General features: G+C 36.7%; 1 protein-coding gene across 5 annotated transcripts in view; it reads left to right on the top strand.

Annotated features, from left to right (window-relative positions):
* CCDC171 (coiled-coil domain containing 171) overlaps positions 1-25,197 on the top strand; it is a 168,759-nt gene that overhangs the window by 61,792 nt on the left and 81,770 nt on the right. For 4 of the 5 annotated variants that reach the window (XM_087742166.1, XM_087742164.1, XM_087742162.1 and 1 more), the window contains 6 exons: positions 456-644; positions 7,042-7,546; positions 8,280-8,396; positions 14,422-14,648; positions 15,303-15,485; positions 16,780-16,965. In XM_087742166.1, coding sequence (XP_087598292.1) covers positions 456-644; positions 7,042-7,546; positions 8,280-8,396; positions 14,422-14,648; positions 15,303-15,485; positions 16,780-16,965 — 1,407 coding nt within the window. Of the gene's footprint in view, positions 1-455; positions 645-7,041; positions 7,547-8,279; positions 8,397-14,421; positions 14,649-15,302; positions 15,486-16,779; positions 16,966-22,544; positions 22,704-25,197 lie in introns of those variants that run through there. The other variant, XM_087742165.1, reaches the window with a different exon arrangement.

The following is a 25,197-nucleotide window of genomic DNA, read 5'->3' as shown; positions in this document are numbered from 1 at the left end:
TAATATATGGAATGTCTTGACTTTCCAATAAAACAAAAAATAAAATTGAGGGCTGTTTTTTCATTATTACTTGCAATCCTTGCAAAATGCTAAAGGACTGGTATACTCAGTTTACTAATTTAGCAGCACAAGATTTGATGCAACTCTTTCAAAAAAATATGGGAAGCATCCAGTTCAGGTTTCCAACAAAGAAGGCAACAGATATCTGCAAGGTGATATAAGGATGGCAAAACTGAAACCAAGGAAAATTCATTATTCCAAAATATGTCTTAGTTTTGTTGCAAGATTCAAGAAAGTAATCTGTTGTGAAAGGCTTTACTTAGTTTTAATAAATGTTGAAGAATTACAACTTAGATTTTATGTTGGAATAGTCTGTGTTTAAATTAATATGTACAATTAAAGTAAAAAGGTGTTTTGAGAGGTAAAAGAATTTATTTTAAATGCGTGTCACACAGATATCTCACCTCGAGTATGTTTGTAAGAATAAGTCTGATACTATGAAGGAGCTTCAGCAGAGCCAGGAAGATGCTTTTAGCAAAATGGCTGAACAGATGAAAGCACAGGAAAACTGTTGGCAGAAACAAAAAAAATATATGGAACAGCAGTACTCAGGTCTCCTTGGGGAAGTTCATGCAAGGGCACAGGTATGGTACGGATATTTTTTTTTTCTTGTAAATATTTAATGGATTATTTCAGTAGTTTAAACTCCTAACCAATTTAAGGTTGTTTGGGAATCTTAGTATATTTTTAACATAAAAAAAACCCAAACAACAATGTGCTAGTATTAACTTCATTTATAATAAGAAATAAATTACTTTGTTAAAACATTCCAGAAATTAATTGCTTAATTTGGTCTAGCAGTTGCTACTGATCTTTTTTTTTTGAGAATGTTGAAGGTGTAAGATTGGAATTGCTTATTTTAAAAATTATATAGGGCAGCAGTTACTTTTCAGTGTCATGCTTTGCAAAGACTCTGTAGAGTAACAGTAATGTGGTGTCATCTGGGGATAAATTTAGGTATATACATTGTGACCCTAAGAACTGATTAGCAGTTACAGTGGTAGATTTCAACAGTACTAAAGGACTTCATTATACAGATACTACAGTGAGCAATGGTTCAGAAGTGTAAAACTGTCATCACTTTGTTGGAAAAGTTATTTGCAATCTGAAAGTCTCACTGTTATTCTACAACCACAATCCATTGTCTTTCAGATCACATTCCTTTACATGTGTTTCAGTTAAAAGTGTTGTGAAAATAGGAACTAAGATATGCCTTGTTATTTGTGACTGCCATGTGAAACTTACTTCATCAGAAGTATGCTGTATTTGACTCAGATTTGGGGCTTGGAAGTCTTCGTGCTCCGAAAAATGTATTTATGAAGTACTCTTTAGACAGAGCAATTTATGGTAATTTCTTGGGAATGAGTTAAAATCTTGTATGTGTTTTTTGCTTGATATTTACATTTCACACTGGATATTGGCAATGCTAAAAACATCCCTATGAGTGGAATAAGTGGCATCTGGACTTACATTAATTTCTCCCAACATCCTGTAGTTTCATCTTATGAAATCATTGCCAACAAAAAGAATGATGAAATGAGGAAGCTTAATTTTAATTTTAAAAATTACTTTTCCTTCCTAGAGAAGAAGTGGAGTTACGCAATTTAGATTTCTACCTCCTATGGATGCTGCACAAAAGAAAGGTCTGAGTCATCTCATGAGGTTCAACAAGGCCAAGGGCAAGGTCCTGCACCTGGGTTAGGGCAATCCCTGGTATCAGTACCAGCTGGCGGATGAAGGGATTGAGAGCAGCCCTGAGAAGGACTTGGGGGTACTGGTAGATGAAAAGCTAGACGTGAGCCGGCAATGTGCTCTCGCAGCCCAGAAAGCCACCCGTATCCTGGGCTGTATCAAAAGAAGCATGGCCAGCAGGTCGAGGGAGGCGATTCTGCCCCTCTACTCAGCTCTGGTGAGAGCCCACCTGGAGTACTGCGTCCAGCTCTGGGGTCCTCAGCACAGGAAGGACATGGATGTGTTGGAGCAAGTCCAGAGGAGGGCCACAAAAATGATCAGAGGGCTGGAACACCTCTGCTATGAGGAAAGGCTGAAAGAGCTGGGGTTGTCCAGCCTGGAGAAGAGGAGGCTGCAGAGAGACCTTATTGCGGCCTTTCAATACTAAACGGGGGCCTACAAGAAAGATGGGGATAGTCTTTTTAACAAGGCCTGCTGCGACAGGACAAGGGGTAATGGTTTTAAACTAAGGGAGGGTAGATTTAGACTGAACACAAGGAAAAAAATTTTCATGATGAGGGTGGTGAAACACTGGAACAGGTTGCCCAGAGAGGTGGTAGATGCACCGCCCCTGGAAACATTCATGGTCAGGCTGGATGGGGCTCTGAACAACCTGATCTAGTTGAAGATGTCCCTGCTGACTGCAGGGGGTTTGGACTAGATTACTTTTAAAAGTCCCTTCCATCCCAAAGCATTCTATGATTCTATGATCTCTTTCAGAACTCTAGCGTATTGTGAAGAATTGGTGCTGTGCAGTACTGCACCGTTCTCAGCTGAATTGTGTAGACAGCAAGCAAAGCATGTGCTGAAAACATGGCTCTCTTTTGTGGAGATGCATTAGGCATGTCTTCTGGAAAAGACTTTATCAACTAGCAGTACAGGACTACTGGGTTTCTAAAAGGGAAATGCTTTCCCTTAAAAACATCTGGGCATGTTCTATAACACAGGTTATGTAGTCTGGGAGTACAAACTGGTTGTGTTGTAATCTAGGCAGCACAATGTCTGTATACACTGAGATGATTCAACAAAACTTTATCTTTATTTATTTTTTTTCCACCCCATGTTCCAGTTTGCCTTCCTTCCCATTCAGTGTCAGTCTGGGAAAAAGACAGTCTAATTTCTTCTGGATTTCTGATTTGTGACTGACTTTGGACCTGCAAATACCAGATTAATCCTTTCCCTTTCTGGGCTCCATAGGGTCCATGGATGTCTGCTGTTAGGGCTGTTGTAATCCTGATTGATTGTTTTTCATAAGATGTGACTGTCTTTTACGTACCACATTTTGAGCCTGTTAGCCGTATTTGTCTGCAGGATCACCGCTCTGTTGGATCAGAGTTGTGCAGGTAGACTAATGTTGTAGTTTTATTTCCATAGGAAACAAGGAAAAATGTGCCACAAGTTACAGAATGTCTTCATAGAGTCTTTTAGATACTACTGAGTGCCCGTGTTTACATAAAGATACAGGATACAGTATTTAAATTTAATTATTTTAACAGGCTTTATTCATTAAATTTTATAGGAAACATATAATCAGTGTAAGTGGAGTATAATTTGCCATTATTCTGTATTTCATTGTAGAAATGTGCATCTCATCACTCTAGGACATTTATGCTAGCACTACAAGGAAACTGTAGCAACTTGCTGTATTTCCCATCCAAAGATTTGAGTGTTAATTACAAGCATTTTAATGAACCTAATTCCTTGTAGGTGTTAGTTCCTTTCTGGAAAGGGAAGATGAGTGATTTTTGCTGTCCTGCACCAAACTAATGGTACATCATAGGATGCATCCTTTTGTTTGTAACTTTGTTGTCAACCAGTGTTCCATACCTTCTTATAGACGTTTTCTCCTCAGAACTCCTGGCTTGAGACTTCTTTAATTTTTTGAGTTGTTGGTACATGTGCGAAGGCAGACCGAAGACTGTCAGTTCAGACTCTCAAGAGTTAACTGAGAGCTCTAACTGCACAGCAATATGAGTAATGTCTCTTGGAAGTCATTGTTTTGGTTTCTTAGAACTGCAGTAGAGAGGTAGGGCTTTTCAGAATGGTCTCCTCATGATTAAAATGTAACATTGCAAAAAAAAAGGTTTTAGTAGCAATGACACCTGCCACTGCTTCTGTCCCCCGCCAGTGCTGTTCGGGGTCCCTGACTCCAAGGCAGGATCTATGGATGTTAATGGGTACTACTTCACAGCTCTTACTGTGTAGGTCAAATAGATGGTGTAATCAGAAAGCAGTTTCACTGTTCTTCTGTAGGGCAGAAATTCCCAGAGTAGCCTTATCACAGATCAGCAATAAACAAGGCACTTTATAGATACTGCTCTTCTTTGTCCGTGGTCTCCATGTTTGGAGAGTCAATGGAGCTTAGAATGCATATACTTTTTCCTTGCCTTTTGTAGCAGGAGTGCAGTCCTCTGGATTTGATAGTATGCCGTTTTGAAAACGTTACTATGCGTGTTCGTTAGCCTCACACAAATTATTTATTCAGACTGTGCAGAGTCTCATAGGAAATGTCCTCTGAATTTTAACTATCAGTTGTTGTTTGTTTATTATGTAGACGTTTATTAATCTGTCCCCATTTTTTGTGGCAACCACTTAAAATAGAAGGGTTTTGTTCTGATATGCAAAAACATGTTGCAAGACAAAAATCCTGTAACTACTTTAAAAATGTTAATTTCAACAGAAAAATAAAAGGTTTGCTAAATTCGAAAGGGAAAAAGTCCTCTAGGGAGGAGGAAAAAAAAAAAAGGTCTTTTATTGGCTTTTTTTTTTTTGCTTGGAAGCCTTCCTTTACAGCAAGGCAGGTGAATTAGCTAAAGGCTGTGGTATCTTGCAATTGTATCAAAAGTCAGTGCAATCACTGCAAAAGGAGGAGAGAAATGCATAACTATACTGTTCCTGACCCACCAGGTCTCTGTGATGGACATGTCTGGCCCATGTACTGAAAACACAGGAAAGAAGCAGAGGACAGTGGTGTTGATGTTGTTTATTTAGATGTATATCTTTAGAAAAATAAAATAGCTGAGATAAAGGAAAACCCTTTGAAGTCATAGTGTCATTATATTTATAGTTTCCAGTTCTGTTTTCATGATAGAATAAAGGGTAAGGACCCAGAAGAAGTAGGATAAAATAGTGTTGCTAGTAGCACTTGATTTTTTTGTTAAGGATTCTTGGAATCCACCAAACTCTGTAACCTGGTGAGGTGTCCCTCAAACCTCAAATGTTGAAGGAAGCCAGCTTGCCAATGTTTAGGAAGAGAATTCTATGTCCTATTCAAAACCTCTGCTTTTAAGCTTTGAAGGAAACACTAGAAACAGTGTGGAGTAAGACAAAAGCAATTACTAGCTGGTAAAAAAAAAAAAAAATGATGTATTTTCCTTACAAAACCTTTACATTTCTGTAGTCATAGATTGTCTTGTTCACTTTTGCATATTACCATATAACCATAAGCATAAAAACACTGAGCTTTTTTTAAAAATAAGCTTTAATTAGCCAGAGCACTAAATTGTTAGTATTGCTGCCCAGCAGCCCTGTAGGGATCACACTTTGTTTACTCAGATATTGGCCTTTCACCTGTGATGGCCAGAAACCATAAGTTGTTTTCTAAATTCAGCTTACCTTTTTAGTTCCTTCCAGTCATCCTGTCAGGGTTTTTTCTATAAAAATCAAACACTGTAAATAATGCAGTAGCACTGAAAGTATTGTACATGTTCATACTTAATTTTAGGGTAGTAAAGTGACATAAATTGCATTTTGTAATTAAATCTTTTAGTTACCTACTCTATTTTTGTATCACTGGAAGTATTTTAATAACACTACAAATTCATCCTCTTCCAAAAAAATAATAAAATATTTATCTGGTCAAAGACACTGTGAACTGACTAGGGTACATTTCTATAGAAGTGTGGAATCTTTTCTTTCCATTCTAGGGGTAGCTATGTTTTGTTGGTTTTTTTTTTTTTTTTTTTTTCCCCCTGTTGCACTTGCAGGGTGGAGGAGGGAGGAGAAACTAGGGTGCCCCCCTCACCGCTTGCTTGGGACCTGTACCAAATAGAACACATGGGAATGTGGCTGGATGACACCATTTTACTTCTCTTTTGGCCACTGCTAACAGGAATAACCTCACCCCATTTTTAACAAAATTGCTTATAGCTCTAAGAGAGATAGCTGAAGCTTAGCATAATTCTCTCTTTTCTTCATCATATGGACTTGTCATTCCATTCATGTTTCCCTTTTTGTGTCCATATACTGTAACTGGAGCGTAAGCATTTAACTTGAGCTTGTGGGTTCTTTGTGAACAGTGCCTAAAATTTATTATCTCCTTATACTACTGGATCCTGTTTAAATGTAGTGTCAAGTGGTTGTTCCAGTCACAGAGGACTCTCATGCATCAACAAGCCCATCTTTTAAGTCTCTGAGGTCCTAGCGTCGTGTCTTGATTCCTGTATAAGAACTGCATATTATCAAAAGCAACCAGTCTGCATGGTCTAATCTTAGTCCTGGCATTCCCTGGCTTATTAGTGTGTTCATTTTTCTACACCAGTTTACTGTTTTAAATTTCCCTCTTTCCCTGTTTCAGGGCATATAGAGGAAAAGAAAATGGTCTGCAAGTTGAAAAAAATCTGTAATGGCACTAGTCAAAATAAAAATATCTGTATTACACTGTTCTTTTGAAAACTCAATTTTGTATGAGACGTAATTAATCTGTGAATATATAAGTAGGGGGTTGATTACAAAGTAATTAAGCGATCACCTTTACTTCCCCTTTCCCAGCTGCTGCCAATCTGTCTAGGTTTATCTTCCAGAGTTTTCCTTCTTTTTTTCCTCTCTCTTACACTAACTTTCTTTTCTGCTTTGAAGAGCAGTGTTGTTTCTGAAATTGGAGCATGTAATTGCTTATTGTTAAGCCAACTCATAAAACTGTTGTGGACAACCAGGTACTGTTGGACCTTCTGTGGGCTATTGCAGTACTAGTGGATTATCATCAGAAATCTGGAGTCCATTTGTAGTTAGAGATTGTGCAAATTTTCCTTATACTATTGATTTGTTTTCATATATCTGGTTCTGTAACTGCTAGGAGAGATATTTTGACAGTCATTACTAATAATTTTTGTTCCTTTAATGTGTTATTCGAATCTGAAAAAAAAAAAAAAGTCTTTTAGCTTTTGTCTAGGTAAAAATGATTTTGTTATTTTAAAAAAATATCTTCTAGTTAATACTTCTGGTTTTGTTTGTTTTTTCTCCTTATCCCAGGAATACCAAGAAACAGCAGAGAAAAACAAGGAAAAAATTTATGTCCTTGAAAAAAGACGGGAGAAATTGGCCCTTGAAAATGTTTCTGTGAAAAATACATTAACACAGGTTCAGAAGGAGCATTCATGTCTCCTGGCAGCCTGTGCACTATTGGCAGGTGCCCTGTATCCTCTCTATGGCCGGTCGTGTGCTATGTCTTCCCAAAGAGACCTTCTCCAGGATCAGGTCAACATTTATGAATTAGTGAACCAGGAGATTAGGACCCTAGTTCATGCTCTCTCTGATGTAGAGGAAAACAATCAAGATGAAGCAAAACTGAAGAAAAGAAAATTCAGGGGCCTGATTCTTGTATTCCGAAGAGGTGTGATTGCAGTTTTGGCAGCTAACAGACTTAAAGTTTTAGCCCGGTCTTCTAGTTCCCTCTTCTCCTGGGTAAATGGCTTCAAAGAAGGCATTGGAATTCTAGTTTGTATAGGAGACTCCAAAGGCAAGCGTAATCTGTCAAGTAAGTTAATTGTTTTCTTCTTTGATAAGTGTTATGTCAAATTACATGGTTAGTGAATAACAAATAATAATGTTATTATTAATAGAGTGTGAAGACAAATTTAGTGACATTTTGACAAATGTAGTTTCTGGATTTGTGATTTCTGGATTTCTTGACAAACGTAATTTCCCCTAAAAGGAAATACTTAGTCTCTTAAGCATTGAAAGAAAAGTTACAACTACACACGTAAACTCATGCTGTTTGATATCGTTGACATTTGTGTTATGGATTTCAGAACTCTTATCTTGTCATGTTCCTAAACGATTGACCATCAACTTATTTTTTGAAAAGATATTTCCTCATCTCTTGTTGATCACTTTCAATATTTATTTCCTACTAAAAAAGCAAAAAGTTGCTTTCTGATTCAGGTAAAATATTGGATAGGATTGCTAATTTTTTCCTTAGAGATTATGTAGTCTTCCTGTCCTTTTCTGATACCAGACTGGCTTGTGCTTCCCCTTACAAGGACAAATGGTATAAAAAAAATGTTTCCCAAACTAGAAGATCCATCTGCTTTTCTGTTTTAGTAATTCTGGAATTCTGGAATATTTAATACAGTCTAAATGGTCCTGAGATAAGAATTAGTTTGTGGCTTATATGCTTTCTTTTGGTCAATTTCTGAAAGAGCTGGAGATAGTAGTGTGCCTCATCTAAGTTATTTAGTTTTATTGCTAGCTACAATTCTGTTTCACAGGTCACGAAGAGGAACAAATTCACTATGTTGAAGCACTCAGCTGGTTTACTAGTTCTAACCTCCTTGCTGCAATAATCAGTTCTGTCACTGAATTACAGGATGTTGTTAACAAAACAGGTAACTTTAGAAGTATATTCTTGTAGTAGAAGTAAAAAAAAAATAATCACGGTGGTTACATTATTTCCATTTTTAGGATTTTATCCAAACTATTCTGGATCAAATCTCTGGAAAGCTGTATTGTTGGAATAGATTAATTTTCTTTAATTGTTGATATGATATTTTATCATTTCAGTATATAAAGTCATGGAAACAGAAGGCTGGAGAGTGCTTCTAGAAAGCATATAAACAGTTTTGCCTGCTTTGTTGTGAGACAGAAAAAAACCCCATCTACACCATGCCAATAGATATTTGGCTAACCTGTTCTTAAAAGCTTCCAATGAAGTAATATTTACAAGCTTCCTAGTTATCTTGTTCCACTGTTCTAATATTTGAAAAGTATTTTACTGAAGCTCAACCTAATTTTTTTCCATGGAGAAAATCTACGTCATTTCTGACTATTTGATCTGTGTATTTCTTAAGTGCAGGCCCTAAAATTGGCACATATTCAACCTGGGACATTACTGCTGCTGACTGAAAGGAAATAATTTCCTGCTGTGTTTTATATGATATAAATCTAGAATTTCGAAATTGCTGGCATCTGGAAAACAATTGAATTTGATGGGATACTATTTTCATCTGGTTGACTTGCTATCTTGTTGGTTTTGAGAGAGAAATAAAATGCTTTCAACTTACACAATGTATAGCAGTTCTTGTTTTATGTCTCTACTGTGTTTCCTCTCTAAGTATATGCTTAATTAGATTTGTGTCTAGATTCTCTAATTTTCTCAGTCTCTCCTCATGTAGAATTCTACTATGCCTATGGAAAATTTTATTGCCAATCTCTGGAAATGCCTCTTGATGCCCCGCAGTTAACTATCTTCCTTAATTTCTTTGCAGTGAGGACTGATACAAGATCTCACTTAGTTCCTTCTGCATTGTTGTCATCCCTAGTTCTTTGGTACCTGGTAGTTTGAAACTCCAACAATTCTGTCACAGAGTAAAGGATATTATAGGGAGGATAATTTATATGAATAATGGGAAATAGCAGGAGAGAGAGAGAACCTGATAGATCTCCCAGGAGCCTGAACAGTAAACTGGTACCATAAGTCAGCCATTCAATCAAAAGTGTTTTGATTCAGTTTCAGGTGCTCTCTCTGTGTATCTCTCTCTTTGATCTTCCTGTTTTCAGTAACTTAAATTTACATCCTTACCAAACAAAGTTTGAACTGTGTTTCAGAATATTTATAGGCTTTATACTGCAAGTGTTCCTGTGTATAGAGTGTTGAGTAAGAACAGAAAATTGAAAAAGGAATCAAGAGAAACTGTACAGCAGCATCGAAGTGCTGAAGTGACTAGTCAGAATATCCTAAACCTCATGATATTTTGCCAGTATTGAAGTACATGAGAATTCTGGTGGACTCTATTTACTTGGTATTTCTGCACTCAACACAGTTGTGATTTTAAGAATTAGGAAAAGCCATGCTGAGAATGTTAGGGCCACAGTCAGTCTGGTGATTCTTTCATATCTTGTCTCTATTTTAATCCTCCTGGACAAAATGTCCAGCATACAGCTGGATAAACACATAATGCAAGGGGTGAGCAATTGGCTGACGGGTCGGCCTCAAAGGGTTATAGTAAATGGGGTTACATCGGGCTGGCGACCAGTCACTAGCAGGGTTCCGCAGGGATCCATCTTGGGGCCAGTGCTCTTTAATGTCTTCATAAATTACTTGGATGCAGGACTTGAAGGTTTGTTATCAAAGTTTGGCAATGACACAAAATTGGGAGGAGCTGTTGACACTCTCAAGGACAGAGAGGCCCTGCAGAGAGACCTAGACAAATCAGAGAGCTGGGCAATCACCAACCATATGAAGTTTAACAAGGTCAAGTGCTGGATTTTGCACATGGGACATGGCAACCCTGGAGGTACACACAGACTGGGGAACCAGAGGCTGGAGAGCAGCCCCGCGGAGAGGGATCTGGGGGTTCTGGTCAATGGCAAGTTGAACATGAGCCAACAGTGTGCCCTGGCAGCCAGGAGGGCCAACTGTGTCCTGGGGTGCATCAAGCACTGTATTGCTAGCCGGTTGAGGGAGGTGATTGTCCTGCTCTGCTCTGCACTGGGGTGGCCTCATTTTGAGTACTGAGTGCAGTTTTGGGTGCCACAGTACAAAAAGGATGCAAAGCTACTAGAGAGTGTCCAGAGGAGAGCCACCAAGGTGGTGAAGGATTTAGAGGGGAAGCTGTATGCGGAGTAGCTGAAGTCACTTGGTCTGTTCAGCCTGGAGAAGAGGAGACTGAGGGGAGACCTCATCGTGGTCTACAGCTTCCTCAGGAGGGGAAGAGGAGGGGCAGGTGCTGATCTCTTCTCCCTGGCAACCAATGATAGAACCTGAGAGAATGGCAGGAAGATATGCCAGGGGAGGTTTAGGTTGGACATTAGGAAAAGGTTCTTCACCCAGAGGGTGGTGGAGCACTGAAACAGGCTCCCCAGGGAGGTAGTCGGAGCACCAAGCCTGACAATATTCAAGAAGCATTTGGACAACACCCTCAGACGTACGGTGTGAATTTTGGGGTTGTCCTGTGCAGGGACAGGAGTTGGATTCGATGATCCCTGTGGGTCCCTTCCAACTCAGGACATTCTATGATTCTAATAAAGTCATTTTCACAGAACCTCAATATCTAACTGCTCGTGTATTACTTGGAATTCTGTCACTCATGAGATCAAAAGTCTCCCAAGAACCTTTTGATTCAAAAAATAGCAATAAATAATTTAAAGTTGGACATGAAATTTCCAGAAGTATTGAAGTGATAAGGCTCTGAAGGAATATATTGAAGAGACAGCTTGCATACTCAGGAAATTATTTTATGTTCTGTAAGTCATATTTCAAATAGGATTTAAACCTTCAAACTGACTTAAATGATTCTGAAATTTTTTTTATGTAAATAGGCAATCTGAGAGGCATCTGCTCTCTTCAGATCTTGAAATAATGTCAGTTCCAGATTACACTGTACATCACAGGAGATAGTAGGCACAAGAAGGTGCTATGTGACTCTATGGAATGGTTCGGTGTCTTAAAAATAACTTTTAAAGATGGTTCTGAGGAACCATTTGAGACAGTTGAAAGAAACCAAATCCAAATCCCTCTGGTAACACTGGAACTTTTGGGCTTGTGCGCTCTGGTGATTTGAGGCACATTTCTTGAGCTTTTAACTTTTAAAAAAGTGGTTTTGGTTTGACATTCATGATCATTTCCCTTCACGCTATTTATTAGTTTGGTTCTCATTCCAGTATGTCTTGGAGTGATCTCCTAGCTTCAATCTGAATACAAGTTCATTAAAACGTTGGGTTTTTTTGGTTTGATTTGGTTTGGTCTGGTTTTTTATAAAGTTAGTTTTGTAGGTTGTTTAAACAGAATCTGTACTGCAGTAAACCAGAGAAAGTAAAGGTCAAGCTTTTTGAATACTAATATCATCAACTCTTACATACACAACGCTTTTGAAGCTTAGCATGACAATTTTAGTCCTGTGTAGTACTATTAAGTTCATCCTGCTGACTGTTCTATTTCACCAAAACAGAGTAAACAAGAATTCTTTGTTCATCTGTCAGTGAAGTGAGATTTGTCACTTTTCATTGTCTTTTTCTTATTTTTTAATGTAAGAATTAATTGCTCTTTGTGATATACCTGTATTTGTGTTAATAATTTCTTATACACATCACACTGTACATCATTTAATGCTTTTATTGTAATTCCTTCATCCTTCATGAGCAGGTACTTAAAATGTATATACTTAAACCGTATATTCTCTTCCCAATCATTATAGATACAATTCCTCGTGGAATTGCATTATATTCTCATTTTGTCTTTCAAAGCAGTCACTAACTTGCGTTAACATATTTCTGTGTATTTACTCCAAACTGCTCTTCATAAAAAAAAAAGAGAGGTGATGATTTGCTTCTTTATTCCCCATCCCAAGAAAATGCCTTAAGTTGTGAATGTTGAACTGTACTGTATAACAGGAATCCTGGTTATGAAGTGGAATGATTGTTTCAGAATGCTACAACACAACTGCCTGCACTATTATTATTAATTTATTTTTAATACAGTTAAACTGGGCGTTCTAGACATAGGGAAAGGGACTGCCATCCTAGGTGCTGCACATCTGGAGAAATACTGTGTTTTCTGGCAGGCAGACAGTCTCATGTAAAATGTGATAGCAGGTGGAAATGCTGGGAAAAATGAAGGAACAGTAGCTCATTGACAGTATCCATGTTTTGATATTTACCAAAAATCACAACAAAGGAGTTTTTAAGAAGGTTCTGGTGTCATCTTACATGGAAAGTAGTACAAATGTTCTAGTTTTAATTTCTGGTTAATTTAACTAAACATTCAAACTAGTGAATGCATCATGACTGGAGAAGGGAGATGGTCTTTGAAACTGAAAGACAAGTAGGACAGGATAATCTGTGATAAGAGTTAAAACAATGAAGGTAGCTTATCTTTTATGTGATCAGTAATAGAGAACCAACATAAGGAAAAGAGAAGAGCCTTGGCCAAAGTAGACAGAGCATTACAATAGCAGTTTCTTCTGGGTATGAGAAGAATAATATTTTTTTTATTTCAAAGGATGTTTTGTTAGTTGAAGTGCAAGATAAAAATGCTGGATAAGGTTTTTAGCTTTAAAGATGAATAGAAAGGGTGCTATGTTAGACATGAAGAAAAGACAGATTTACTACTAGCTGGGGTTACTGAGAGCATGTACTCAAGAATGGTACTCCAGTTAAGCACTGGAATCATTGGAATGGTGGTATTTTGAAACCAAACAGGTGAATGGCTCTGAAAAAAGAATATTCGACATTATCATGTGCTTTTTTTTTGTTTGCTTACAGATAAATTTCATCTCATGTGTAAGTGATAAGTTCTTTATGATGAGAATTGTAATCTAAAAATATCAATAATCATGTTTTGTTTGCTTTGAACCTTCGGTTTTATCCTCAAAATGCATAAAAAGAAATGACTTAACTTAAAACTATAGTTATTTTTTTTCTGTTTATACTCTTAAGTAAATATTTTAATTCACTGCAGCAACAGGAGATCTGCTGTACTACTGAATGTAAATAAGCTCTTCCATGCTTGTCATCTTACACTGATAGTATCATAAGACAAGTAATGACAGATTAAGACCTGCCTAGCAGAGGGAAAACTAAATTACAAGACTTTTATTAAGGCATAAATAAACCTATTAACTGTTATCTGGAATACCAATTAGTGGAAGGAGCACTGACAATTTTATTTATCAACATTAAACACAATTATTAATTACAGACCTGACGAATCTAGCAGTAAGCAGGACATGTTGGGTGTGCTGGGGCCTTAAGTCCATTATATGAGAAGGATGATTACCAAAATCCTGTGGGGAAATAAGTAATTGTAGCTGTAAAATTTTAATTGCCTTGGAATAAGGTAAATTATATTCTCTTGTCTCAGAATATAAATAGTATGGCATTAAGGTACCAAGCCTCACTAATTTTGAACAGCAAATGATTTAGACATCTATAGAGGGGAGGGAAAAAGAGTCAGGAAACCCTCAGAAATTTTCATAGTAAATATTGCGATAAAGTGATTTACCATGTGCTATCATATCTGACATACTTGGCCTGGCTTGCATTTGCTTGCATCCGTCTTACATGTTTTCTGAATTACAAAATTAGAACGTCCAAGAAAGACTTAAGAAGGTATAGTATTGGAGGAGAGCATAAAAACAACTGGAAAATTATTCTTTGACAAACAAATCCTGTTCCATAGAATACTATCCTACCCTTTCATCCACAGATTCATAGGATTAGGGTGTTCATTGCTAAATACAAAATTCGTCCCAAAGTCTCTCTGACATATTCCTGTGAGCTCAATCTTCTACTCTTTAATGGAAATTTCCTACTGAGTATTTTAAAGATGCTAGTTGTTGTTGTTGCTTTTTTCCACTGAAAAAAATGAAACTAATAACTTACTTGATGTTTCTTTTTTGTTGTTGTTTCTTAAAGATCCAAAGCCCTGGCTTTCTGGACACTTACTTCTAAGTGCAGCCAGGAACTCCTTTTCAAAACTTATGGACAATCTGAATGTAATAATGGAGACTGTTCCTCTGGACAGCAGCAGGAGCATTACTTATCTGGAGAAAGACTCCTTGGTACAGAGGCTGGCTCATGGGCTTCATAAAATAAATACCCAGGCCCTGGAAGCTGGATTGTGTGACAGACTACCCATTACGGTATACTTATTTATAGTGCTACTTCATGTAAACAGTAGGTTCACAGCATAAGTGTTACAGTAAAGTTCTGCTGATAGTACTATTAATTTTGTTTCAGATTGTTTATGAGTCTATTACATTGAAGTCAACTATATGGAGAATCAGAAGTTGATTTGCAACACCTAGAAGCATTAGGGTGTGAATAGATCTTCTCTTTTATTGTCAAAGAATTTTAAGAAGAGATTTGATGTATCCAAGAAAAAGATTTTTTTGAAGTTCTATCAAAATCGTATTTGCTTTATAAAAGCAAACTTGCTTTTTGCTTTAACTAAATGTTAAGGTTGTGGGGTCCCCCCCCCTTCTGCTTAGTGTTCTATCTTTCAGAAAAGATAACCTTCCTCCCTTTAACTGAAATGAAAGGATAAACTCTTTCTCACATAGTCTGTCATCTGTTGTGGCCCTTACGTGAAAACAGTTACTTCCTTGAAAACAGAATTTTCAGTAACCCTCAACAGTAGGTGAAACACGTTCACAGTTTTGCATTTGTCTGTGTCTTTTAGAGATGGAGGATGAAATGACAGCTTTATCTCATTTGCTTGATTATTAAATGTGATTGATTTTATTGCTAAAATAGCACATTTTATAGTGCATGAATTTGTTCCTGTTTGCTAACAGAAAAGCATAGCATCCTTGCAGAAGCAAATATTTGAATTTACACAAAGACTTCATACAGCAGAGGTGGAACGCCGCTCACTGCGCCTAAAACTTGCAGAATTCAGATGGAATTTCAGTGAGATGAAAAAAGAAGCTGACAAAGCTCAGAGCCTGCAGGAGCAATTAAATATGTTTAAGCAATCTGTAAGTATATTTGATTTAGAGGAGACTGCTTACAAGAGATCCTCCTCATTACACATTTTTTTGATTTGTGTTCTTTTGAAAAACAAGTATAAAATCAATCTACTATTAACAGAATTTTCCAGAAAACTTGCCTTGTAGATATCACTAAACTGTAAGTCAGATGTATTCAGAAGTATCTCCTTTCCACAGGAGTTTCTCTTTGATTTGTAGAATGAGGTATTCTGTGTAATTACATGTTTGGTCTTCAGCAACCCACGTTTTCTTCCATATGTTGAAAATGTTGGTGTGATTTATATACCCTAAAAGGATTTATAGGTTTCACTTCAACAGATTAAAGTCAGCTGGAAGGAGGGTATCCAATAAGTGTGTTAATCAGATGTTCATAAAGCATAAATGTGGTATTTTAAACTCTGCGTGGATATTGCTGAGTGTTATGATAGATATTTTACAGCATACTGGAGGCTCACTGGGCACCTTTCCTCCTATGCTTATTTTCCGTAGGTTGCATTCAGAATTGAGCTCACACTTGAGATATCTGAGAAAGTGAATGGATAAGGATTCTTATATGTGCTTCACAGGTGCACAGTATAACCTAATTAGTTGTGTCCCAGAATAAGCAGCATTTTATGTAGCTGTACCCAGTGTTGATCCTGAGGCCTAGCTGGTAGACCTGTCAGTGTGTCCCAATCAAAACACTTCCAAGCAGAGAATATTTAATAGATGATTTGCCATCCATTCTCCTTCCTGGATTTTTTTTTACTCAAATGGACAAGGTTGTATCTAATAATCTTGAGTTTTGTTCTTAATGGGATTTATTCTCTTACAGTTCTGGGACAGTTAATGAAATTGTCACATTTTAGATTGTTGTTCAAATGTAGATCATGATTTTCCCTGAAGAATTATTTCTTCTTTCTGGAACATTTTGGGGAGGGCAGAAAGAGTCCAGGAAGACATTTACAAGGGTTAGTAAGATATGCATTGAAATGTGGGACATTGATCTGCGTGTTTCCTTTTAAATATTGATTCTTCACAACCTGGGGTGCTAATTTGAATAAAATAATGAATGCATACTGTTTACAGTACCCTGAATGCTTTTTTGAAAAAACACAGTGAATAAAGTTGTCTGCCATTCTATTTTTCAGTGATCTGTCTTCATGTTAAAAAACCTAAATATTCATCTTTAGCACGCTTTTATTCTAGCATTTGATATGTTTGCAAGTGCAACTCTGAAAGTCAAGCATGTAAACAAGTGAATAGAGTTACACAATCAAACACATTTTATTTCCCTTATCAGAAATTGATCACCCATGAGAGGTTTGAAAGTGCATGTGAAGAATTGAATAATGCATTACATCGGGAGCATCAGGCACAAGTGCTTTTGAATGAACAGGCACAACAGCTACAAGAGTTAAATAATAAACTAGAATTGCACTCCAGTGAAGAAGCAGATAAAACCCAAGTCTTAAGTGAAACTGTAAAGGTAAGATGATTATCTTTCTGAAATAGGCACCTGAAATTGACCTTTTGGTAAATAAGCCAAATCTTGCAGTTCTTGTGCAAATAAAATTATAGGAGTAAATGCACACATGCTACTCAGTCCACTGGAATTTTAGGGTACTCAGAAAACACTTTCAAAATGAAACTTCAAGGTATAACTTCCCTTTTCTGCTTTTGGGACTAGGCAGTGTACACCAGTATCTGTAATCTGTGAAGTGTCTGGATTTTAAATGATACATAAGAGACAGCAGTTCTAGCTATCATGAGGTGTTTGCAGACTATAGGAAAAATGAAGGAAGAAATACAGGAATACTTTGATTTTTGATAGAGATCATAAGAATATTTTAAAACCTGGATTAACTATTTCCTGGATATATGTTTGGAATATGCTAGGTGAGAGTAGGAAAAGATCCTTTTTCATCAGGATTTAGAATTTTCCCGAGACATCACAAAATTTTTTCCCTCATTACTTGTTATCAGAATCTCTGATAGCAAATCAAGGAGCAGAGAGAGAATAAGAGGTTTGAAACCATGTGGATATCTAACATGGGAGGAGAAGAAACCGTGTGATGGCAGGCCGCTAAAGTGTGGTGACCTGAGCTCTTCAGCTTTTATTTATTTTTTTATTTAAAGCAAGCTTTGCTGCTTCTGTCTGCTCTTCAGCCCTACTACTGTCTTTCCGCTTCCCAGTATGCTGCTGTGAATTGATAGTTGAGCAAAAGAGACTGCTTCACTGGTATTTTGAGAAACAGAAGCATTTGTGATTCTGAGGAAGATTTAGGGAGGAAATGATAAGAAATGTCAAGAGGCAGGAGGAGATCCAAAAAGATGCCAGCTACAAAACTAGTAGAAATGTCAGAAACCATTGTTGAAAATACAACAGTGAAAATGGATGTCAAGGAGGTTGACTTGCAGCAGAGCTGAAATTTGAAGTGATATACAGTAGAGGAAGCTGAAGGATGATGTTAAATTTATTAAGGAGGGTTTTCATTAGCAGTATTATTTACTAAAAATGCCTTACCTCACTAAGGTGAAAGACAATGACATTTCCAATTTACCTGTTGGTTTTAATGTTTTTTTCTCCCATCTAGTCCCCTAACTTTGTGTGTTTCGTTTCAATGTAAGAATAAACTTGTCTAATATTTAAGTCAGGTTGCTTGTTAATGCTATTGCTTTTTTGTTTCAGATACAGCTGCAGTACCTATAAGCCATTAGACTTGTACTTGATTTCTTTGGGAAATACTTGAGTCAAGATTTTTAAATGGATATTAGGATCATAAAGAAGGGAAGGAATATAAGACAGCTGTTACTTGAAATCTTCATTAAGGTCTACTCTTTATACATTAATGCATGGTATTTCACCATGTTTTCCTTTATGTGTAGAACATACCTTTACATTTCTTCAGAGGAAATGAAACAAAAAGTCAATTGTAGGCATTTAAAGTATAGGATGGAGTTTTAAACAAATCTATTACGTGGATTATTTGATAATGAATCAGATTTCATAGCTTTTGGTTTTTATTAAGGCTAGATACAAATTTTTTGAGACAGCAGTGATCCTAAAATGCATCCTAATTCTGCAACCCCCAGCAGTTGTTTGTAACTGGAACAACTTTAGTGTGAAACGCTTGGTTATAGCTGAAAGCTGTAAAGATACAATATAATGTAATAATCTAACTGTTGTGATAGGATGGAGGCTAAGAAAGTTGACAAGCCTTAGAGCTGAAACTTACCACTTACAGTTACACTGATTTGGTTTTCTAAATGTATTACTCCGTAATTCTCAACCCTTTCCATGGAGGAGTTTTAAACCAAATTCAAGTTGTAGACTTGTTGCTGTGTACTGTCCCTAAACTTCTGTTTAAATACAAGAAGGATGATTGATGTGTCTTAATTCCTTCATGATGTTTACTACAATAGTTAGCACAAAATTGCATTGTGGTTGTAACGGCCTGTATCTGTGAGTGTATCAAGGAAGGAAACAAGATCAGTTGTGGTAGCATGGCAACACATGTATATAATCTAGTGTTTCTTGATTTTTTTTTTTTTGTCATGCATATATGATTTTATAGTGTTTCTTGAGGTTTTTTTTTTTGTCATGCATATATGATTTTATAATGTATACTTCTTAAATCATCATCTTGCCTTCAGTTTTTATCATTGTTTTTTACAGTTCCAAACATGTGCTGACTAAGTACTTCCTAAATTCAAGTAGCAGTCTAACAAAAACTACTTTCATACCCAGGGGAAAAAAAGACTTTGTTTATTTTGAGCTCTGCATATTTGTTTTTTTTAAATTTAAGAAAAAGTCTTTCCTCAGCTCTTTTTTCCCCCACAGTTTATCACAATCCCATGTTATTTATGGTTTTATTCATGACAGGCAGAAATGGTCTCTGCCTTTGCCCTGGCTTTTTAACTGACAGACCTTTTTGTCTTCGCTAATCGGTTTTGTGACTTAAAATGTTGTGTTTTGGGTTTTTTTTGTAGCTCTTGTTTTGCACTACAGTGGAACAATCTCAACTCTGTAATAATCTACCCTGACCTTGTAAAACAGTGTTCTTACAATTGCATACACTTTTAAACTCTTAAGTAGTACAGAAGTATGGAAAAAAAACCTGTTGCACTGAAAAAAATATAATAGAAAAAATATGCCTCCATCCTCATCTTAAGATACAAAACGATCTATCAGTCTAGACTAAGCATATATAAAAAGTTGGAGAATGTGGTGGTGTGCAAGTGCTTTTGGATGGAGTACAGTGTCATGGAGTAAAAATACTTGCTTTGAATTCTTTATTCATAGTTTTTAAACAGGTAAGAAGGGGAAAATAAAATATTAGATACTTTTACTTTTTGATAACTTATTTTTAAGCTTATTCACACTTCAGCAGCAATCAGCAAGGAGATATTTTGGTATTCACGTACTTTCATAAAGTAGGCTTATTAAAGGAGTAATACTTAATTTCTTAGCTTTATCGGTTAAGATTTTAATCCTGTATATTTTTATCTTCTTAATGGCATATACCATAGAGACATCCAAGGTAGCCAATTACATTCAAGGTCAGCTGGAACTAAGCAACTGTTCTACACCACTTTTTTTATTAGATGAGGTAAATCAGTAGCTCTGATTCCCCTGTCTTTGAAGAGAGACTTTTACACAAATGCTAAACAGGCATCTATCGCAGACATAGTTTTTACTCCTTATACAAGCATCTCTTAATTCTAGTAAAATACTTTTTCTTCCTATTGGCAGGCACTGTGTATATATTTACTTCCTTTTAGGTATGTTAGTACCTGTAATAAAAACAGTGTCTTTTTAAGGTTTAATTTATGGAACGTGTGCTATAAATTGTTAATCAATAACTGTGCATTTCAAGTGCAATATATGTTAAATCACATAACGTGCTACTGGTCTGCCTCAAAATAGTCCTCAATACATGTTTTAGAAGAAGGTGATACCTTAAATTTTAGGTTTATTCACTGTCCTGAGTTTAGTGAAGCTGTCCTTGATTTATGACAGCATAAATGAGAAAAGAATCTCATCTAAATGTTTTGATAACACACACAGAAAAACATCTTCTGATGGGAAGGTTTGGAGTGTTTATTTTCACTAGCTATTTCATTTAAATCATTTTATGCATATTCTGTGTTCAGAAAGTGTAGTATCCTTCGCTAAACAGGCACATCCAAATTAATTAGATTCTGATGGAGGTTGGGATTTCTAGATTAGGTAGAAGTGGATGTTTTCCCTGAGCAGGCTCTGTGTTCTTGGTGTGGATTTCAGGTGAAAGTGGTAAACAATTCTCTACTTTTTCTTGCTTTCGTCCTCATATATCGATAGCCACATATTTTCCTTGAAAAATAATTTCAATTATTTGTACAATTTCTTTTATTAATACCATTGCACACACTTTGCAAGTCAGTTTTATAGTTGGCTATTTCTGCAAATGGTGCAGTATTCTAACTTACAGAAAGGTTAAAAGGCCTCACTTACATGAGGCAGACCAAGTGATTTTCATGCTCCTCAAACAGAACAGCAAAGATTACAGTCATTATAAGAACAGAAATAAGATTTGGATTTTTTTTTAAACTCTCTGACATCTTAAGTTGGAAAGACTGTTAGGATTTGGGTGCACGGAGGGATATTGCAACAGTTGACAAGGGAAGACCGATCGATGTCATCTACCTAGACTTCTGTAAAGCCTTTGACACAGTCCCACACAACATCCTTATTTCTAAATTAGAAAGATATGGATTTGAAGGGTGGACTATTCGATGGATGCGTCCATCCAGATGATTTCTTATTCAGAGAGATGCCGTCAATGGCTCTATGTCCAGGTGGAGACTGGTGACGAGTGGTGTCCCTCAGGGCTCTATCTTGGGACCAGTGCTTTTCAATATTTTTATCAATGACATAGTGGGATAGACTGCACCCTCAGCAAGTTTGCGGATGACACAAAGCTGAGTGGTGCAGGTGACACACCTGAAGGACGAGATGCCATCCAGGAGGACCTGGACAAGCTGGAGAAGTGGGCCCATATGAACTGAATGAGATTCAACAAGTCCAAGTGTAAGGTCCTGCACCTGCACATCTGAGGCAATCCCAGACATGAGTACAGACTGAGAGAAGAACTCATTGAGAGCAGCCACGCAGAGAAGGACTTGTGGGTCCTGGTGGATGCAAAGCTGGACATGAGCCAGCAATGTGCACTTGCAGCCCAGAAAGCCAACCATATCCTGGGCTGCATCAGAAGACGTGTAGCCAGCAGGTCGAGGGAGGCACAGGAACAGGTTGCCCAGAGAGGCTGTGGATGCCCTGCCCCTGAGTAACCTTGTCTAGTGGGCGGCATCCCTGCCCATGGCAGGGGGGCTGGAGTTAGATGATATTTAAGGTCCCTTCCAGCCCAAGCCATTCTATGATTCTATGATAGTGTTAATTCCAAAAAAACTTACTTGTCACTTTGTCAAGAAATGGCGTTTCTGTGCATTGCCTGGTTAAATTAAAGGCTGTTCTTTAAAGAAAGTGGTATAGCTGATTACCATTAGCATCTAACTTGATAGAGAATTTGTTTTAATAAAGTTTAGCATGTGAAAGAGAAGCAAGCTCCCCTCTGAATAGGTTAGAAACTAAAATTCATAATTCATTAATTAAATGGCTTTTTTTGGTTTCTGTACTATGTATGTTCTGAACACCTAAATAATTTATAAAGTAGGTAAGAATGGATTAGCATTGCCATCTGCCCTGTTCTTAGTCAAAAGCGGTCATATGTTTTCTTATTACAATAAATTACAGGTTAAACAGTTTTGTCATGTATTTCAGTTTGCATTAACACTATTTGTAAAATAACTAAGCCTGCTCATTCTCCTTCTCTGTTACGTAACTTCCACTACTGATAACTTCTTAGATAGATAGTCTTGAAAGGGTTAGGTCAACTAAAGACTTGCCCTGGAGCTGATCCTTTGTGCTTTCTTGTTTAAAGTTTGCTCTGCATTGTACATGGAACTTAAGTATATGGGAAGGGATGGTCTTCCCAGGCTTGCTTATCGTAGCTGCTATCTTTACAGAACAGGAGAGACACATAGAGAGCATCCTTTGTGGACTGGACCTGAGAGCTTCTCTTCACAGAAGGAAAGAGAAGATGACTGTGACAAAGTCTGCATTCTGTTACTCAATCTGCACTTTCAAATATCTAAACTTCAACTTCACCTTACGTTTCTCTCTTCTGTGGTTTGTCCGTGAAGTTTGTGTGTTTTATTGTCCTACTGTCTACTTTATTATCTTATTTTTTTAAAATCACAAACTTGTGCATTAAATCTTCTCTGGGAGATAAATAATTGTACTCTATTTTGTTTAGCACTTTGAAAGCAGCTCTTTATGTTGCGGTGCACAGCTCTCCTTGCTTTGCTTTTCTGGTTAGCCTCTGAGATTCAGGGTCCAAGGGTTGCCTGTTCTTTTTTTACTTTAGGGATCACCTCATTAGGAATATTGATCCCTGTGTTTCCTTGCTCAACTAACTTATTTCCAGCTGGGTTGTTAGGTCTGTGTATTTCTTTTGTTCTGTGCCTAGAACATTCATCAGTATCAGCATGAGTAGTCTGGAGGGACCGAGGTCAGTACATGGCCTTTAGAAAAGTATTGTGTTTGCTCCATAGTCATCAATGAAGCAACCAAGCAACTAGCAACCAAGTTGTTGAAGGTCTACCTTAACTTTTCTGAGTCACGCTTTCTGGAAAAATATGTAAGTAAAGAGCAGAATAGGAGAAAGAATAAAGTTAAAATTTGTGGTTATGAACTAGTTATGTGTTTGCATTAACATGAAGTTCAATACAACAATTCAGACTTTTGCAGTATGAGTCACACAAACATAATTTAATTAGAAGCTCTTATTTTGAAAAGATATTGACATTACCATTTTGTTACTGTTTGATTCCTCTGCAGTTCCTCTTTTGTGCAGTTTTGCAAGTTGAATGTTGGTAATAGTTGATTGTAATTTGAGCAATGTTAAGATTTTACATTGGAATTTGAACACTTATTTGTACCAGGTGAACATTTTTTATTATTATTTAAATTATCCTACTACAAAATATTGGTTAGTAGTAAGAATATTATTCAGGCTGTTTTTGTCAGGCAAATTCTTTACTATCTTTGTGTAGTAAGAAAATAATAAAATAATGTCCAAATTTGCTTCTACTTTATATTGAGAGAAGAGTGAAAGGAATTGTCAGTTTATTACATTTATGTTCAATCTAGTCAGGTGTAAACATTATTTATCTAATAAGAAGACACATACCTATGTTAGAAGAATCTATATTTCATCTTTAACGTGTCAAAGAGTTTTTAAGATAACTGAGGAAGATGCTGTCACTGTTACAACAATTGGGTGTAATTCAGGCACTGAGAGAGAACACTGGAATAAGTCATGATTACATAACATTAGTTAATCTTTGAAAGCTAATTATGACCATGAGTTAATTTCCAAGTAAGAATAGGTTTTCCCTTCTGTAGAAAATTACGGAATAAGTTTGATAATGCTAGTCTGATTCAGTCTGATTTCAACAGTCATTTCACTTATCATGCATTTAAGTGCCCTTCTGGTAGTTTTCAGAGGAAGGCAAGTAACCAAGACGGGTAGAATTGTGCCCAGGAGTAATGAAACTGATGTGGAGACAAGAGTCAATAATTTGGACCGCAAGTTACTTCTCAACAGATGGCAGAGACCTTGGGTTTTTTGGTTTAAGATATTAAGAACTGGCATACAGTGAAATCTAGAGTGCTTTATTTATATCTTTACAGTGTAGTAACATTGCCTGTTTCAGAGGGTACTTTTTATCTTGAGTCTGTTTGCTGCACTGTGTTATCAAAAAAAAAAAAAAAAAGAAATTCTGACACTCCGTCAAAGATTAAATGAAGAAAAAGGAAAACTTTAATGAAGTAATTGCATGAACCAGAGCGCTCTTATAGTCTTTTAAAAGTAAATTCAAATTTTTTCTGGGTTTTCCATTTGTAGGAACTATTCGCCTCCCTTGGGGGGAGGGAAGAATAAATGGAACAACATCGGGATCTAAAAGCTTAATGGTTTTATTGCTGCATTGTAATTATACTAATAAACACCTCTGTCCCTGACCTTGGAATTTATAGTGCAGTGAGAAAGATTTATTGACATGTAATTTGGAAGAAATATGGGATTACTGTGTAATTACAGTGTGTGGTTATTAAGCATATGTACTTACATACCATTTATCCCTGTTATTTCAAGACCTTCAGCTATGTTTCAGTTTTCACTCAAAAATACAAACAGGATCCTAGTTAAATCCAGTGCCTGGGAGATCTTTGTTATATTATTGGGTCAACTACAAAGTAACTTTGTTACCTTGAGATCTGCAGAGGGGATCAATAGACCTTTAAAACAGCATGTGATGTTTTTAAAGAAATGTACAAAACCCTATTTTTCCTAGTAGTTTAGATATCAATGTGTAGGACTTTCTGCTATGCAGGTTCTTGATACACAAGTCCTTTATACATAGATTTGCTTCTTGCTGCTGTTTAACTAGGATCTCTCTAGGGCCTCGTCATTTTTTCACCTTAGCCAGGTTTTGCCATGATCTCCCTTTCTATTTGTGCAAAGCTAACTCTATAAGGATCTTTATATCTTTTTGTGAAACCATAAGTAACTAACTCTCAAATAGCTATTAAAATATAATTAAGCTATTGGAATAT

This window comes from Nipponia nippon, unplaced genomic scaffold, assembly GCF_047370975.1.
Source record: "Nipponia nippon isolate SJK-2023a ecotype South Korea unplaced genomic scaffold, ASM4737097v1 scaffold_8, whole genome shotgun sequence".
In the NCBI taxonomy this organism is placed as follows: Eukaryota; Metazoa; Chordata; class Aves; order Pelecaniformes; family Threskiornithidae; genus Nipponia; species Nipponia nippon.
Note: the sequence above shows the minus strand (reverse complement) of the source record. Positions and strands in the feature narration are given on the sequence as shown.